At 35.8% G+C, this 19,620-nt stretch overlaps 1 protein-coding gene across 2 annotated transcripts; it reads right to left on the minus strand.

Annotated features, from left to right (window-relative positions):
• Nucleotides 1–1,452: 1,452 nt before the first annotated feature.
• Nucleotides 1,453–14,975, minus strand: LOC18110923 (disease resistance protein At4g27190). 2 transcript variants are annotated; one of them, XM_052449771.1, is made up of 5 exons: nt 14,795–14,975; nt 13,424–14,007; nt 12,167–13,221; nt 1,934–1,954; nt 1,453–1,560 (listed from the first exon to the last, which is right to left on the minus strand). In XM_052449771.1, the coding sequence occupies exons 2-5, from the start codon at nt 13,983–13,985 to the stop codon at nt 1,555–1,557; spliced, it is 1,644 nt and encodes a 547-aa protein (XP_052305731.1). In that variant the 5' UTR covers nt 13,986–14,007; nt 14,795–14,975; the 3' UTR covers nt 1,453–1,554. The 2 variants fall into 2 exon arrangements, with proteins under 2 accessions (XP_052305731.1, XP_024448105.1); XM_024592337.2 differs by lacking the exons at nt 1,453–1,560; nt 1,934–1,954 and adding an exon at nt 11,779–11,867 and having other exon boundaries at nt 12,152–13,221.
• Nucleotides 14,976–19,620: the final 4,645 nt, after the last annotated feature.

A 19,620-nucleotide genomic window follows, 5' to 3' on the forward strand; every position in this document is an offset into this window, starting at 1 on the left:
ACAAGTGAATCACAAGGATGCAAAGACATGTTCCAAACAAGATAACTAGAGCTCTTAAAAAACTCGACATGCTTGAACTGTGCTCTTTTGTCAATTGTCAAGATGACAATACTTCCTTTGATGGTGTATAGCTATATGAGAAACTTAAATGACACACGCTCTTAACTTTTTCTTGCTAGTATTGCCTTTCTGCATGTGTGTCCTTACCATCCATGCATTACTTGTGTGGACTTTTAACACTGTAACTTTGATATGTGCATTAGGCTACATTTCTATGCTGAGAAATAATGTTCGTTCACGTGCCTGGGGAGCTGGAATTGGTTGTAGCTACCGTGTTGAGCGTTGCTGCATCGTGAAGGTGGTGGAAAGAATTTCGCAATTGTAGTTTTAATCTCCATTTTTCTGCGATTCATTGAGAACCTTCAGAAATGTCTGAGGGTGTCATAGCGACATTGCTATTACCATCTTCACAAATATTGCTTGCTGCTTGTTGTTTTGTCCTACAAAATCCTAGTCAAGAAATGCCTTCAATCATGGTTATTTCTAATTTCTTGTTTATTTCAGAAAGGAGGTGGAACCATTGATCTTGAGCCCTGTCTTACACATACATCAGCAGTGGAACCTACTCTTGTTCCTGTGGCTGTCTAACGGACAATGACTACCCGTGCTGCAGCTTCGGTATGACATTGCCATTTCCTTCCATAATCCATTGAGTTTATGTTCTTACTCTTTACTTCTCTGTATGCTGTTCCTTATCCTGTTTTCACTGTTTGATTGAGCAAATGTTCTACTCAATTAGTAGAACTGTCATCTGAGGTAGAGCGCTGAGCAAATGTTTTACTCTTAAGGTAGATTATGAATAATTGATATGTATGTATGTATGTTGATTTATTTTGCGTAAAACCTTAAAAATGTTTGATCGAAAATAGTGAATAATTAAAGAATTAAATTGAAAGAACCATGTTAAAATGCTGGAACATCTGTTTAGATGTGGAAGATGATAAAATTTCAGTTTAGTTCTTGAATTTTGAAAATTTATGATTTCTCCCATGAATTTCAAGAAATTACAGTTTAGTCACTGATATAATGTGTGCATGAGCTGTATACAATATTAGATTGATTCTCTAATTAATATTAGAGATATGATTAGTTGATCAATCTTGTATATATATAGGAACGAATTGCTTTCCTGTTAATCTCTATTTTCCTATTTTGTCTCCTAATGTTTAGGAATAATTGTATTTATATATTGCCTCCTGTTGGAGAAGAATAACACAGTGAAGTATTCTACATAAACTCTATTGTTTAAATATAAGTAACAGTTCTTAAGCAAACCCATGACTATACACACTTGGAGAACCTCTTTTTGCAGGCAGACACGTCCAGGTAAACTATATAATAAGACAATGACACATCTTGATTGAATTATTTTTCTTTTGACGAGCATATCCATATATAATACATAACCCAATTGATAAAAAACTACAAATGCAATCTCTTGAATTAAGTTTGTCATCAGCAAAGTCTGTCCTGATCTCATCCTCTTCTTCTTCTTTAGCCCTGCAGATACAAATAAACATTGAATTAAACATTGATTTTGAAGTAATTTTCAGAAAAAATAACCTGTCACGTAATCTAAAATAAATATTTTAAAGAAATTCTCCTTGTTTTAAAGATAAGTAGTTGAAGATAACAACGAAATGAAAGAAACTATAATATGAGTTGAGTTATATTATTCATTAAGCAACATAAATAAATAAGTTCTACCTGATCAATATGGAATTCTGCCTACAAATTCTACAACTTGGTCATTAATTTTAATATAACCAAATAGCACTTTGATTTAGAAGAATCAAAACAAATACGTTAAAAAATAAAATTAGAGGTTAAACTACAGAAAAAATAAAGGAGGATGATAGAAAGTAAAATGTACCATGACTAGAGAGTACTCATCCAATATTTGGATGACCATGTCCCTAAGCAAGTCATGCATCTTGACAGCACTACCACCATCAATTCTTTCCAATAAGCAGACATTTTCTAGTCTATCAAGAATTGAGTGGCCATTGTCAAGTGCTGCTTGCCTGCTCATTTCCTTAATTATCCCCTCCTTAATAAAAGACTCTATCAACACCCCCTTTACAATCTTATGACGTTCATCAAATAATGCACAATATACAAAACATTGTTGTGCTGAATCATCTAAACAATCATAACTCAATCTTAATATATGGAACATCAGATCTTCCATGTCCCCAAAATTTGATTCTTTCAATCTCTTCAATGTAATCCTCCACTCATGTGGGTCATCCACTCCCTTAAAACTTTCTGTTAATGTAACAATTCACAATGGCAAACCAGCACATTCCCTTGCAGCATCTACAACAATTCATTCCACTTATGGAGAAAGTGGTCTGTCATGTCCAAGCTTCTCCGTGAACAAAGTCCAGGATTCTTAATCAGAAAGAGTATCCACTCTTATATTGTTTCGGCTATTCATCTGCCGACAAACCATTTCTGATCGAGTTGTCATAATGAGCTTGGATCCTTTCAATGGGATAGGAATCCCCACTTCTTGTGGCTCAAAAGAGTTCCACAAATCATCTAAAATGAGAATTCATTTTTGTTTCTTCGCTAGTTCTTTTGCCAGTTTGACAGCTCTAGACAGATCATCGTATTTGCTTGAAAGATCTAAATGAAGATATTTAGCAATAAGATCTTGCAATTCTTCAATCCTAAAACCTTGAGGAACATTCACCCAGTAAACAATATGAGAAATGTCTCGTCTTTCTAGAAGCTCATTGCAGATATGTTGCAGCATTGTCGTTTTATCATCTCCCCCTATTCTGTAAATGCCAATGGTTGAGACTTCATCATCCATTAACCAAGACCATATCACCTTTATATTCTGTTTAAATGCTTGACCCGTTGAGCTAGCACTTATGTCGGGCTGCACTAATCTTCCACTACTGTTCTCCATTAATCTAGCTTGTTCTGATGAGATGTGGGAAGGAAAATAGGTTTAGGATCAATTTAGTATGAACTCTATAAAGCATGGATTACATAAACCAAGAAAGACCAATTGATTGAAACTTTTAATGATTTTAACTCCACAGATTCAAACAATAGTTCCATGTTAAAAACAAGTTGGTAAGATAAAAAAAAGAAGCAAGATGGTAAGATAAATAATTTACCTGGGGAGACATTTCTGTCAACATGCTGAATAAATCCTTCAAAGGGTATTCAATGCCACTTTTCGCTTCTGGATGTGAACAAATTAACTCTTCCTCTGCACCTTGTTCCATGGCTTGAACTCCCCATTGTATCCTTCCATCATCACCTGCCAATTTATTAAGCATCGCATTGCTTTACTCCAACATGCTAGCTACTGGTTCTGTTTTCTCTATAACTATGTTCTGCACATCATCCATAATGACATCATTTTTTTACTGATGGAGAACAGAGCTGGTCATGATAACTTCCAAGGCCAAGACATGATAGTTCCTTTGGTGGGGATGAATCTCCTCGAGGCCCGTCAGCTTGATTAATTGATGGCCTCTCAAGATTCTGCACTTGTTCGGTTCTTCGTATAGTCTCAGATGCATCATGCATAACGATGCTATCCAAACACACTTTGAGCGCTGTAGGGGAAAAAGCTTCTCATTGTTGTGCCATTTCTACACGTCTCCCTTCATAGATATCAACAACCTGTGTTTTACTTCAAAAGATTCAAACAATAGTAACATGTAAAAAACAAAGACAGCAACAAAATGAAGATGTAGTATAAATACTTTACTTGGATTCAAAAGAATTTAACAAAAGAATCTGAAGCTAATTGTTGAGTGAGGTGATGTGTGGACGCACCCCAATGTTGAAGCTGGAGGAAACGGAGAGTTGCTGCTGGAATGAATCTGCAGCAGAGTTATTTTTGCAGAGGGGACTGTTGTTTGTTCACTAGAGTATGTTACTGCTTTCAAGAGTGCAGTATGCTGCTGGAGTATGCTCCAGGAGGAAGATAGTATCAAGGAGAAGAAGAGGGAGCAGAGAACGCAAGAGTGAAGAACCAAAATACTGCAGCTGTAATCGGCGGAACAGGAGGAGGTGCCGGGCAAGGGGAGAAGGAGGAAGGCGTAAATCTGTTAGGATATTTCCTGCTCTGATGCCAAGTTAAAGCATTGATTCGACCATCTCTTCTATTTATACAACTAAGGCAACATATTAGTTATTGTGTACCATACAACGCATGATAAATCTATATAAGGAAAGTACACCATTTCCTATATTACAAGAAATTCCATAATAAAGATGAAGTATAATTACTTTACTTGGATTCAAAAGAATTTGAAGCTAATTGTTGAGTGAGGTAACGTGTGGACGCACCCCAATGTTGAAACTCTGGAAAGCTGATCGGAATATGAGAAAGAGTAGTCAAACTAGTCACCTATCAAGCTGACAAGAGGCGCTCAACAGACAAAGAAACCTAGAGAACAATTGTTTTTAAGATAAGTAGTGGAAGTTGATGGCAATATGAACATGTAAGAACAATGTTATAATATGGGTTTTGAGTTCTAAATAGATTAAGCAGCATATATAATTAAGTTCTACCTCTTTGATCAATCTACAATCCTACTTATTAATTCTACAACCATATTAGTGGTAGAAAAACAAGAAAAGAGAGTAGGATTTACCTTGCAAGCAAAAAATTGAGTGCCAGCTCAACAAAGCTAGTGGGTCGAGCATTTGAACAGAATATAAAGGTGACATGGTCTTGATTAATGGATGATGAAGTTTCAACCATTGACATTTACAGAATGGGAGGAGGTGGTAAAACGACAATGCTGCAACATATCCGCAATGAGTTTCTAGAAAGATGAGATATTTTTCATAGTATTTAATGGGTGAGAATGCCTCAAGGTTTCAAGATTGAAGAATTGTAAGATCTTATTGCTAAATATCTTCATTTAGATCTTTCAAGCAAATATGATGATCTGTCTAGAGCTGTTAAATTAACAAAAGAACTAGCGAAGAAACAAAAATGAATTCTCATTTTAGATGATTTGTGGAACTCTTTTGAGCCACAAGAAGTGGGGATTCCTATCCCATTGAAAGGATCCAAGCTCATTATGACAACTCGATCAGAAATGGTTTGTCGACAGATGAATATCCGAAATAATATAAGAGTGGATACTCTTTCTGATAAAGAATCCTGGACTTTGTTCACGGAGAAGCTTGGACATGACAGACCACTTTCTCCATAAGTGGAATGAATTGTTGTAGATGCTGCAAGGGAATGTGCTGGTTTGCCATTGCGAATTGTTACATTAACAGAAAGTTTGAAGGGAGTGGATGACCTACATGAGTGGAGGATTACATTGAAGAGATTGAAAGAATCAAATTTTTGAGACATGGAAGATCAGATGTTCCAGATATTAAGATTGAGTTATGATTGTTTAGATGATTCAGGACAACAATGTTTTGTATATTGTGCATTATTTGATGAACGTCATAAGATTGTAAAGGGGGTGTTGATAGAGTCTTTTATCAAGGAAGGGATAATTAAGGAAATGAGCAGGCAAGCAGCACTTGACAATGGCCACTCAATTCTTGATAGACTAGAAAATGTCTGCTTATTGGAAAGAATTGATGGTGGTAGTGCTGTCAAGATGCATGACTTGCTTAGGGACATGGTCATCCAAATACTGGATGAGTACTCTCTAGTCACGGTAAATTTTACTTTCTATCATCCTCCTTTTTTTTGTGTAGTTTAACCTCTAATTTTGTTTCTTAACGTATTTGTTTTGATTCTTCTAAATCAAAGTGCTCTTTGGTTATATTAAAATCAATGACCAAGTTGTAGAATTTGTAGGCAGGATTCCATATTGATCAGGTAGAACTTATTTATTTATGTTGCTTAATGAATAACATAACTCAACTCATATTATAGTTTCTTTCATTTCGTTGTTATCTTCAACTACTTATCTTTAAAAACAAAGAGAATTTCTTTAAAATCTTTATTTTAGATTACCTGACAGGTTATTTTTTCTGAAAATTACTTCAAAATCAATGTTTAATTCAATGTTTATTTGTATCTGCAGGGCTAAAGAAGAGGATGAGATCAGGACAGACTTTGCTGATGACAAACTTAATTATAGAGATTGCATCTATAATTTTTTTTTATCAACTGGGTTATGCATTGTGTATGGATATGCTCGTTAGAAGAAAGATAATCCAATCAAGATGTGTCATTTTCTTATTATATATGTGTGGTGATTTCAAAATTAATCAAAAAGTAGAGTGCTTGGCAATGGTATATTCTTTGAACTAGGAAAAAAAATGGCAGTACATTTTTTGTTTTAAGGACTCCTTTTAGTGGATTTTGTCTAAGCTTTTGATCAACATTCAAGGCAAAATCAATTAAATCAGCATAAGTATACTTTAACTGTTGCTTTTATTTATCTTTTTATTGTAATACTGTAATGTTATTTTTCTAGTCTATTTTTATCATGCACAGCTTCCTTAACAGGCTCAGCTGAAACATCTTGCACTGTTTGTGAAGCTATAGCCTCGATCTCCATTTGCTTGTAAATATCTCAACATTCATGCTAGTCAACGAGCTTGCTAGTATCTCACCATTAACACTAGTCAACTTTTATACTTTGTAAAACATAACAGACTCGTCAATACATCCTTGTTATTAATAAACTTGGGTGATTTGGAATTAACACACTATAATTGATATCTCTTAACCTAGATGCATAACCTAAGAAATTTTCATGCTCTTGGTTTTATTATATATTTTTTAACATAAGTATAAATAAGACAATCAAATATACGATAATTTTGATTTTAATCTTGCTGCTTGCTTTTTTCCTGTTGCCTATTCATAGGCATTTCTTGTACTCTTTTGCCTAAAAAAGAGAGAGCAAGACAACCAAATTCTCTCGATTTAAAATAACCAGTAAAAGAACTAGATTATATTTCATAATAAGTCTTCAACTCTAAAACTGTTGATGATGATCACCAGATAATAAGTCATGTTCATTTTTTCTTAGCTTAAAAGTCCTTTGACAATCCAGCTTGTAGAAACATACAACATGCTCTTTTCAAATATTTCGTGTTACTATGTTTTGCAATCTTATTTTGTTGTGTTGTATACTTGACAGTGTGATGTCTAGCAATTCCTTTATACTTGTAGAACTCATCAAATTAACTCATCTCATCTGAATAAAATTCCAAACCATTGTCAGTTCCAAATAAATCAATTTTCTCCAAATTTTTAATTGAACGTTAAAATTAACAAAAGATAATTAGTACCCATTAAATTACTTAAAACTAACTTGGTGGTGTAAAATTTGACAAAAAAATAAAACCAAGAGAAGAAAGATGATGCTATTGATAAATGGTGGTCGACATCGGCAGGTTAAGTGGTTGGATTTGCAAGAGAGTTGTTGAAATTTGAAGAGGGGGATGATGTTGTGTTTTTAGCAAATGAAGAAGAAGAAATGGGAGGAAGAGAGAAGTATGGGGTTTTAATTCATTTAAATCATTGATGGAAATTCTATCAGTAATACACTGACGTGTAAGTTCCTGATGGAAATTTAATTGTTTTTTTTTTCTTATTTGGTCACTATTTTCATTAGAAATTTCTCATGGAATATTTATCTGTGTTTTTATTATTTTATGTCAATTTTTTTGATAGTGAAAGACACAAGGGGTATGTAGCACCCATGCTGTGATGAAAGCTGGTTTGACCCAAGTTCTTTTACAAATCCAAATGTAGAACAACTCTTCCAGATGAGGTCGATAAAACAACATAGGAGCTTTTGTATCACCAGCGGAGTTTACCCTAAGTTGGCCATCCATGAATGCATGGAGCATGAACAAATCAAGCCCAAATCAATTGCAAAGAAAACTTCATTTCACAAGGCATCGCATCAGAGAGGAAAGAGCGTGAGATGACTTCTGCCATCTGCTTCAGCAACTAGGAAGCTGCACGACATGTTTCTATTTTATTTCCTGTTAAGTGGTAGGATATTGTATGTTTCTTGACCTCGGCTGTTATGTGACAATGTTCCTGATATGACCTCTTTTCTATTTTATTTGCTTACAAATGTTATCATTTTAGAAAAACTACAAATCAATTCTCATGACTAGCCAATCATTTCTGTTTTTCGGGTGGTTTGTGTTATTTTTTCATTATTTTAAAAAAACCAACATTATTTTCAAATAAAATAATTAATAATCACTTCTAAAACAACATTGAAAATAAAACTAATCTACATGGACCAAAACTAATATAATAATATTTGCTAAAAAATTGGTAAGTTCTATTACATTGACATCTAGTACACAATCTTTTAGAAATTAATATGTTCATGTTTTATTTTTTTATATTTTGTTCAATTTAAATTTATTATTTATATTTTTATGCGCCTTATATTTATGTTATTTTTTAGTAAAATCTTATTATGTTAATCATATACATTGTATCTTTATTGAATCTTGAATTTAAATTTATTATTTCACGTTCTTATGTGCTCTTTATTTATGAATTGACCAACAGTTAGACACTTGTGAACAAAAACATCTCAACTCATAGGTCTCCAGTCTTTAATATTAACGGAGTGAGTTTGTGCAAGTTTCAAACTTAATCATATAAAACAATGTATTAAAAAATAATATAAATTATATATTGAAATATCATCTAATACCTAATAGTTTAAGTTATTGAGTTAGATGGTTATTTATCAAACATGATATTTAACTGTTAAATTAAACTAAAATTTTACTAGATAATTCTGTTATGTTACTTATCAGTATTAATGGTAATTAGACTACTAAGGCAATACAAGTGTTCGATGGAATCAGATCAAGATAAACAAGGAAGGTGTCATGGTAAGACCAACATGGAATCAAACCAATCCTTTGCTAACAAGGAAGGTTACATTGGAGGACATCATGGAAACAAGACAAAAACAGAAAGAGAGACGATTATGGAAACAAATCAACTGCAGCATTGAAACAAACCAATTTCTTGCTAACAAGGAAGGTTACGTTGGAGGACATCATGGAAACAAAACAAGACAGAAACAGAGACGATTATGGAAACAAATCAACCGCAGCAGTGTTGCAGCATTGACAGATTAGGAAGATGCTATTGAAGAGCATGTTATGGAATCAAATCAACTAAGAATTATGGTAGTTAATATATCCAAATTAAGTAACTTACTATGTTATGATAACCAGCAACTCTTGTAGAATTTTATTGTTGTATATTCACGTTGGACTTACGATAACAGAGAAACTTTTCTTTCCTCTGAAACTTCTTTGTCCTCTGAAATTTTCTCTATCAGACTATTGGATTTCCCAAACTAAAACCTAGAAGATGTTGTTATGGTCAATTTTGTTGTTTTCCCTACATTTTTTTAGATTTATTATTTTAATTCGGATTTTAATTTCATTTTCCTTGTACTTTTGGATTTTTAGTTGTTTCCAAGTAGATATAGGTTTTTTATAATCTATTTAACTGTTTTATAAACCTCTACAAGGCAAACTTTATAAACTTCAATTCCAAATAAATAAATTGTAAATTTAAGATTTGCATCTACAACTTTTTTGTTAATTAATTTTTCTGTGATTTCTATGTTGTTGTTGTTTTTCAAATATTTTCTGTGTTTTTTGTTCTTTTGCTTCCGTCTGTGTCAAAAACTTTGATGATCAATCATTTGTAAGGAATGGCAATAATTAGAAAACATATATACCTGTTTTTCCTTCAGCAAATATGTATTGTTGTCTTATTTATTGCATCCTGGAAATGTGCTAGATGTCTTATCTTGTCCACTATCATGTCCACCGAGGAGGGTTTGGGTACCAAGTTGAAATTGTGGAAAATTTGGGGCAAGAGTGTAATAAGTAAAATGAGGGTATTTAAATTGTGAATGGCTTCTCCTGAAACCATTCATGTCCAGCCACTGTGTGTGAGTAAACAGGGGAGGGCTTTGTCGATTTTATTTGGTTTCCACCATAAACTCACTCATTTAAACACTACATAAGAGAGGGTAAAGGATCAAAAGAGGGGTTTAGGAGGAAATTGAGCTGATAATTGAAGTTTTCTTGGAGGTTTGAAGGGCATAAAGTGACGGGTTGGGAGGAAAGAATTAGAGGATGAAGAAAACTTCTTTTCATCGTCTTTTTCCTTCAAACGTTTTGTGTTTAAGAGGTGAAAAGCCTTGATTCAGGCTTGGTTTGAGTTTTATCTTGTGAAATGGATACATTTTAGGTGATATATGCATGATGGAAGTTTGAAATTTGTTGAATGAAAGTTTAAATTGATGGTATTGTGTAGTTTGAATGGTATTCATAAGCATGAAATATGATGGGACAATGATTCAATTGGAAGAATTGAAGAGACAATCTATACCCCCCCCACCATTGATGGGTTTCGGCCAAGACAAAAAGAAAGAAAAGGGTGAGAGTAATTGATGAAATTGTTATGTAATTTGCATGGAATTATGTTATTATGAGCATGCAAGATATCGGTGATGCATGAGTTGGGATAATTGAAAAGAAAAGAAAATTCATAAAGGAATTCAGCCACACTAAAATCTTATTGATTTGAATTGCTTGGAATGGTTGTTGAAAATTAAAATTGTTGTAATATTTTTAATTTTTATTATATTAATGATTATATTATAGTTTGGGTGTAACTTTTATTATATATAAGATTTTTATTATGTCGAGTAGTGATAAAAATAAAGAAGTACAAAGGTATTGGTTCATCTTGTCAAGAATTTAACCAAAGCAAGAAGCATACTTCAGCGAGAAAAAAGGATCCCAATAGGCTATTGCAGAGCTGAATGCAATTTTCAAGAAATCTGAGACAGATGCTCCCAACAAGATCATTGGGGGCGGGTTTGCAAATTAGACTAACAATGTCGATTCCAGAAAATAGACCTTAAGATGCAGAATCACATATGAGATTTGATGGTCATTGAAAAGAAAAAAAAAAGCTGAAGGCTATGGAACACATTGACATTCCTTAAAGAACATGGTGGTTCTTTAATGATTTTATAATTAGAAAAAAATGCAGGGGTTTTGAACAGTCAGATACAAATCTGACATTTGTGTTCCTTTTTGCTAGATTTCCATTAGTCTAATGGTTCTCTGGCCTTATTTTTAAATCCACTCGATTATTATATATATATATATATATATATATATATATATATATATATATATATATATATAAAACTAGTTTATAATGTGATAGCCTAATGACCATGATGGATGATAATACGTTTTGCACGAAGATCAGCTTCTTTTAAGGAGCTTTATAATGTCAAATAAAAACACTTTGGAAACCATCAATTTGAACCAGTTCCACTTCAGTTTTAGTTTATTTTGTAAATAAAACTGGTTTGATTATTTTTTTTAATAAAAATCGAACCGAATAAAAAATAATTACACCTAATAAAAAGATAAAAAAGATAAATAAAAGTACCAGTTAAAATATACATAAGTATACATATGCTGATGTAATTGATTTTACCTAGAATGTTGTAGAGAATCTTGATTATCAAAAGCTTTTGACAAAATCCACTAAAAGGAGTCCTTAAAACAAAAAATGTATTGCCATTTTTTTCTAGTTCAAAGAAAACACCATTGCAAAGCACTCCACTTTTTGATTAATTTTGAAATCACCACACATATATAATAAGAAAATGACACATCTTGATTGGATTATCTTTTTTCTGACGAGCATATCCATGCAGAACCCAATTGATAAAAAACTATAGATGCAATCTCTAGAATTAAGTTTGTCATCAGCAAAGTCTATCCTGATTTCATCATCTTCTTCTTCTTTAACCCTGCAAATACAAATAAACATTGAATTAAAAATTGATTTTGAAGTAATTTTAAGAAAAATAGCCTGCCAAGTAATCTAAATTAAAGATTTTAAAGAAATTCTCCTAGTTTTAAAGATAAGTAGTTAAAGATAACAATAAAGTGAACGAAACTTCTTCATTGATTTTAACATAACCAAAGAGCACTTTGATTTAGAAGAATCAAAACAAATACGTTAAGAAACAAAATTAGTGGTTAAACTATAGAAAGAAAAAAAGAGAGGAGAATGATAGAAAGTACAATTTACCATGACTAGAGAGTACTCATCCAGTATTTGGATGGCCATGTCCCTAAGCAAGTCATGCATCTTGACAACACTACCACCATCAATTCTTTCCAATAAGCAGATATTTTCTAGTCTATCAAGAATTGAGTGGCCCTTGTCAAGTGCTGCTTGCCTACTCATTTCTTTAATTATCCCCTCCTCGATGAAATAATCTATCAACACCTCCCTTTCAATCTTATGACGTTCATCAAATAATGCACAATATACAAAACATTGTTGTGCTGAATCATCTAAACAATCATAACTCAATCTTAATATCTGGAATATTTGATCTTCCATGTCCCAAAAATTTGATTCTTTCAATCTCTTCAATGTAGTCCTCCACTCATGTAGGTCATCGATTCCCTTCAAACTTGCTGCTAATGTAACAATTCCCAAAGGCAAACCAGCACATTCCCTTGCAACATCTACAACAATTCGTTCCACTTCTGGAGAAAGTGGTATGTCTTGTCCAAGCCTCTCCGTGAACAAGGTCCAGGATTCTTCATCAGAAAGAGCATCCACTCTTATATTGTTTTTGCTATTCATCTGACGACAAACCATTTCTGATCGAGTTGTCATAATGAGCTTGGATCCTTCCAATGGGATAGGAATCCCCACTTCTTGTGGCTCAAAAGAGTTCCACAAATCATCTAAAATGAGAATCCATTTTTGTTTCTTTGCTAGTTCTTTTGCCAGTTTGACAGCTCTAGACAGATCATCATCTTTGCTTGAAAGATCTAAATGAAGATATTTAGCAATAAGATCTTGCAATTCTTCAATCTTGAAACCTTGAGGCACATTCACCCAGTAAACACTACGAGAAATATCTTGTCTTTCTAGAAGCTCATTGCGGATATGTTGCAGCAATGTCGTTTTACCAACTCCCCCCATTCCATAAATGCCAATGGTTGAGATTTCATCATCCATTAACCAAGACCGTATCACCTTTATATTCTGTTCAAATGCTCGACCCACTAGCTTTGTAGAGCTGGCACTTGTGCTGGACTGCACTAATCTTCCACTACTGTTCTCCATTAATCTAGCTCGTTCTGATGAGACGTGGGAAGGAAAATAGGTTTAGGATCAATTTAGCTTGAACACCATAAAGCATGGATTATATAAACCAAGAAAGACCAATTGATTGAAACTATTAATGATCCTAGCTCCAAAGATTCAAACAATAGTTCCATGTGAAAAACGAAATGGTAAGATAAAAAAAAAAAAAAAGACGATGAGGTACAAATAATTTACCTGGGGAGACATTTCTGTCAACATGCTGAATAAATCCTTCACAGGTGTTTTCCATGCCACTTCCTGCTTCTGGATGCGAACAAATTAACTCTTCCTCTGCACCTTGTTCGATGGCCTGAACTCCCACTTGTATCCTTCCATCATCACCTGCCAATTTATTAAGTATTGCATAGCTTTGCTCCAACATACTAGCTACTGGTTCTGTTTTCTCTCTAAATATGTTCTGCACATCATCCATAATGACATCGTTTTTTGCAGATGGAGAACAGAGTTGATCATGATAACTTCCAAGGCCAAGACACAATAGATCCTTTGGCGGGGATGAATCTCCTCGAGGCTCGTCGGCTTGATTAATTGATGGCCTCTCAAGAGAGCTACCTCTCTTCAGATTCTGCACTTGTCTACAAATTGTAACACCACGCCCTTGGACTCCTGACAAATGCCATTTGATCATCGTAACGGAAGCAGCAGCAGCAAATTTATAGCCACAAAATTTACAGTTGAAACGACCATCATCCAGCTTCTCAACATGATCCCAAAATGGATCATTCGGTCTAGTCATTTCACCGCTTTCTTCTTTGGCCCTTCAAACATCAAATAAAAAATTGTCAAAAGTAACGCATAAAAAATGGCTGTTGAATTAATTGGAAATTAAGAACTCAATCTTAAAATGTAATATTAGAGGAAATCATTATTTTTTAAATAAGTAAGCAAAGGAAAAGAGTGCACAGTGCCCTTCAAAGAAAGAAGCCCAGAAGCAAAGGCAGCAAGAACAAATCCTACAGTTTGTCTACAACCAGCAAACATCCTAGCCGTAAATGTGTTAAAAAAATAAACTGAATCTGTATAATTAAATCAATCATTACATATTAAATAGGCAGGCACTTAACTATATATTTTCCTAAAGAGATGTACTTTAAGAAGATAAAAAATTATAACAAATATTGAATAATTTAAATAATTGTTAGAAAAGCAATCTAAAATAAAATTTTGAAAGAAATTCTGCTTGTTTTGAAGATAAGTGGTTGAGGTTGATAGCAATATGAACATGTAAGAACAAAGCTAACAATATACTTAAGATCTAATATGATCAAGGAACCAATTCTACAACCAAATGGGCACTTTTGTTTGGATGAATCAAAACAAATAGTATTAACAATGAATTTGGTATGAACTCTAGAAGGCATGGATTATAAAAACTAAGAAAGATCAATTTATTTATATATTTGGAAACTAATGACGATCCTAACTCCAAAGTTTCTCAATAAGATTTCAACAACCTGTGTTTTACTTAAAAAGATTCAAACAATAGTAACATGTCAAAAACAAAGACAGCAACAAAATGAAGAAGATGAAGTATAAATACTTTACCTGGATTCAAAAGAATCTGAAGCTAATTGTTGAGTGAGGTAACGTGTGGACGCACCCCAAAGTTGAAGCTGGAGGAAACGGAGAGTTGCTGCTGGAATGAATCTGCAGCAGTGTTATTTTTGCAGAGGGGACTGTTGTTTGTTCACTAGAGTATGTTACTGCTTTCAAGAGTGCAGTATGCTGCTGGAGTATGCTCTGTTAGTTAGTGGAGACAAACAATGTCCCACCATATGCAAGTGGGAATTCCTAATCTCCCACTTGGCACATGGTGGAGGACACAAACGGTGGGCATAAATCAAGGCATGATTTATGCCCCTTCACTCCCATCTTGTATACATATAAGCTCAGTGAAGAGCTGCGTGGGTGAGTGTAAAAAAACACAGAGAGAACAGAAGAGAAGTGAGAACAGCAGAGAGAGCTTGTGTGAGTGGAGTTGAGTCGAGAAGAGTTTTCTCCTCCTCCTTTGTTTGTATTGTTTGTAAGCTTCATTAATACAAACCAGTAGCTCCGTGGAGTAGGCAAGTTGCCGAACCACGTAAATTGTGTGTGTTTGAGTTCTGGAAATAGCCCAACAACTGGTATCAGAGCTTGTTCTTGAAAAAGAGGGTGTTTGATCCAAACTCAAAAATCAAAGTTCTCAAAACGTGTTTTTGACATTACCATCGCGTAGAGGAAGTAGAGACGCATTCACTGGTGAAAACCCGGCGAAGAACCGACGTCCTGCATGACCGCACGCTCCAACACGCGCCGACGACAGCACTGCCCACGCGCGACCACTCGCTCCACGCTCTCCACGCGTCGTCTTCACCCGATTGTCTGCAACTGAACCGGGTTGACCCGACACGCAAGCAGCCAGTCATCAGCCACGCCAGCAATTCTGCACAGTCATCCGCCACGTCATCAGACCAGTCATCAGCCACGTCATCACCTGCCACGCCAGCAAAAGTGCGTGCATTTGCCACGTCATCTAAGGTGGGGCCCGGATTGCTGACGTGGATGACACGTCATCTAGCCACGTCATCACAGTGGGTTTTGATTCAGTGTTTCGCAGACACTATTTCCGCCTGACACGTGGCTTCATCAGCACCGTCTGTTGACCTAAAACTTTGACTGTTAAGATCTGAGCCATCCGAAGTCCGATTGGGGTGATCTCAGTGTCGTTTCCAATAGTTTTGGCCGTTCTGGACACATCTGTAAGGTCAGATTTGACAGGTTTAAATCCGAGACATATTAAAATGGCAGATGAAATAAAAGCTGCGGGAATTGAAAAATTTGATGGAACAGATTTTGGATATTGGAAAATGCAAATTGAAGACTATTTATATGGGAAGAAACTTCATCTTCCTCTGTTGGGGAGCAAACCAGAAAATATGCCAGAAGAAGATTGGCAACTTCTTGATAGACAGGTTTTGGGCATTATCCGGCTATCCTTATCGAGAAGAGTTGCTCACAATGTTACAAAAGAAAGATCCACTGCAAGACTAATGGAAGCTTTGTCTGGGATGTATGAGAAGCCCTCAGCAAATAACAAAGTGCACCTGATGAAGAAGTTGTTCAACTTGAAGATGACAGAAAGCACCTCTGTGACACAACATCTCAACAACTTCAATACCATTACAAATCAATTGTCATCTGTTGAGATTGAGTTTGATGATGAGATCCGTGCACTCATTTTGCTAGCTTCACTTCCAAGCAGTTGGGAAGGTATGAGGACAGCCGTGAGCAATTCAGCTGGAAAATCCAAACTGAAATATGATGACATCCGAGACTTGATTTTAGCTGAAGAAGTGCGAAGGAAAGACTCAGGTGAAAGTTCAAGTTCAGGATCAGCTCTCAACATTAACACTCGAGGGAGGAGACAGGATAGAGGCTTATCCAGAGGCAGATCCAAATCAAGATACAGAAGTAAAAGCAAGTTCGGACCCAGAAAGCAGGTTGAATGTTGGAATTGTGGCAAACCTGGTCATTTCATGAGGAATTGCACAAAACCGAAAAAACCTGAAGCTGACTCTGCAAACGCCACTACAGACGAGGTACAAGATGCTTTGATTCTTGCTGTGCATAGTCCTGTTGATGATTGGGTTCTTGATTCTGGTGCTTCATTTCACTGTACACCACACCATGAAATGATGCAAAACTATATTGCTGGAGATCACGGTGTAGTCTATCTGGCCGATGGACAACCATTGGATATTGTGGGTATAGGAGATGTACAAATCAAGACAATGAATGGATCTATATGGAACTTGCAAAATGTAAGGCATGTTCCTGATCTAAAGAAGAAGCTGATCTCGGTCGGACAACTTGATGATAGTGGTCATTCAATCCTTTTTTCTGGAGGTATGTGGAAGGTATCAAAGGGAGCAATGGTTTTGGCTCGTGGAAAGAAAACCGGCACCCTGTATATGACCACAAGATTTGCAGACATTATTGCCTCTACTGAAGCAGAAAATCAAGCACATCTATGGCACTGTAGACTCGGCCATATGAGTCAAAAGGGGATGAAGATACTTCAGTCGAAGGGAAAGCTGGCAGAATTAAAAAATGTCGATCTAGACATTTGTGAAAGCTGTGTTCTTGGAAAACAGAAGAAGCTCAGTTTCTTGAAGGCTGGCAGGACCTTAAGACCAAGAAAGCTAGAGCTGGTACACACAGATTTATGGGGACCGTCTCCAGTAGCATCTCTTGGAGGTTCTCGGTATTATGTGACTTTCATTGATGATTTCAGCAGGAAGGTATGGGTTTACTTTCTGAAAAATAAATCTGATGTGTTTGAAACATTCAAGAAATGGAAGGCTATGGTTGAGACTGAATCAGGTCTAAAGTTGAAATGCTTAAGATCTGATAATGGAGGAGAATACATTGATGGAGGTTTCAAGGAGTATTGTGCTGTCAATGGTATCAGAATGGAAAAGACCGTTCCAGGCACACCGCAACAGAATGGCATTGCTGAACGAATGAACCGGACCATCAATGAACGAGCTAGAAGCATGAGGTTGCATTCAGGGCTACCTCAAACATTCTGGGCTGATGCAGTTCATACTGCAGTTTACTTGATCAACCGTGGACCATCAGTTCCTTTGGAGTTTAGATTGCCCGAGGAAGTATGGAGAGAAAAAGAGGTACAACTCTCTCATTTAAAGGTCTTTGGGTGTGTTTCCTATGTGCATATAGATTCTGATGCTCGCAACAAGCTAGAAGCCAAATCCAAGAAATGTTTCTTCATTGGTTATGGAGATGAAGAATTTGGATATCGGTTCTGGGATGATCAGAATAGAAAGATTATCAGAAGCAGGAACGTGATCTTCAATGAGAAAGTTCTGTACAAAGACAGATCAAGTGCAGAAACAGATAAGGCTGATTCAGATACAAGTCCACAAGGATCTGAATTCATAAGATTAGAAGGCCTTCCCGATGTTACTGAGCAGAACAACAATCAAGAGCCTTTACAAGAAGACTCAAGCATATCTGTACCCGCTACTACACAAGAAGAAGCGGAGCAAATTGAACCAGCTGTTCGCAGGTCTTCGAGGACGATAAAGCCCCCGCAACGGTTCACACTTTTACTGAATTACATTTTGTTGACAGATGGTGGTGAACCGCTAACTTATGAAGAATCCTTACAAGATGGAAACTCAAGCAAGTGGGAGTTAGCCATGAAGGATGAGATGAGTTCGTTGCTGAAGAACAAGACTTGGGAGCTAACCACACTGCCTGAAGGAAAGAAGGCTTTGCAAAACAAGTGGGTTTACAGAGTAAAGACTGAGCATGACGGAAGTAAACAGTTCAAGGCAAGACTTGTTGTCAAAGGGTTTCAACAAAAGAAAGGCATTGACTACTCTGAGATATTTTCTCCAGTTGTGAAGCTCACAACAATCAGAGTTGTTCTGGGGATAGTAGCTGCAGAAAATTTACATCTTGAACAGTTAGATGTAAAAACAGCATTCCTTCATGGTGACTTGGAGGAAGATATTTATATGCAACAGCCAGAGGGGTTTGCAATGCAAGGAAAGGAGAATCAAGTCTGCAAGCTACAGAAAAGCCTATACGGTTTGAAGCAAGCTCCAAGACAGTGGTACAAGAAGTTTGACAACTTCATGTGTAGTTCGGGATACACAAGATGCCAGGCTGATCATTGTTGCTATGTCAAACATTTTGACAACTCCTACATCATTCTACTATTATATGTGGATGATATGTTGATTGCAGGATCCAGCATTGAGGAGATTGACAAGCTGAAACAACAATTGTCAAAACAGTTTGAAATGAAGGATTTGGGAGCTGCTAAACAAATACTTGGCATGAGAATCTTCAGAGATAAAGACAAAGGCGTACTAAAGCTTTCACAAACAGAGTATGTCAAGAAGGTTCTCAGCAGGTTTAGTATGGATAATACTAAACCAGTAAGTACACCACTGGGGAATCATTTCAAGCTCAGCAAAGATCAGTCACCAAAAACTGAGCAAGAATGTGGATACATGGATAAGATTCCATACGCCTCAGCTATCGGCTCTTTGATGTATGCTATGGTCTGTACCAGACCAGACATTGCCCATGCAGTGGGAGTTGTAAGCCGATATATGAGCAATCCTGGAAAGCAGCATTGGGAGGCGGTCAAATGGATCATGAGGTACTTAAAAGGTTCCTCGGAAACTTGTCTCAGTTTCACAGCTGGTGGTTTGAAACTTGAAGGTTTTGTAGATGCTGATCTAGCAGGAGATGTTGATAGCAGAAAGAGCACTACAGGATATGTTTATACTCTAGGAGGTACTGCTGTTTCCTGGAGTTCTACCTTGCAAAAGATCGTTGCTCTTTCAACAACAGAA

This window comes from Populus trichocarpa, unplaced genomic scaffold, assembly GCF_000002775.5.
Source record: "Populus trichocarpa isolate Nisqually-1 unplaced genomic scaffold, P.trichocarpa_v4.1 scaffold_25, whole genome shotgun sequence".
NCBI classification, from domain to species: Eukaryota; Viridiplantae; Streptophyta; class Magnoliopsida; order Malpighiales; family Salicaceae; genus Populus; species Populus trichocarpa.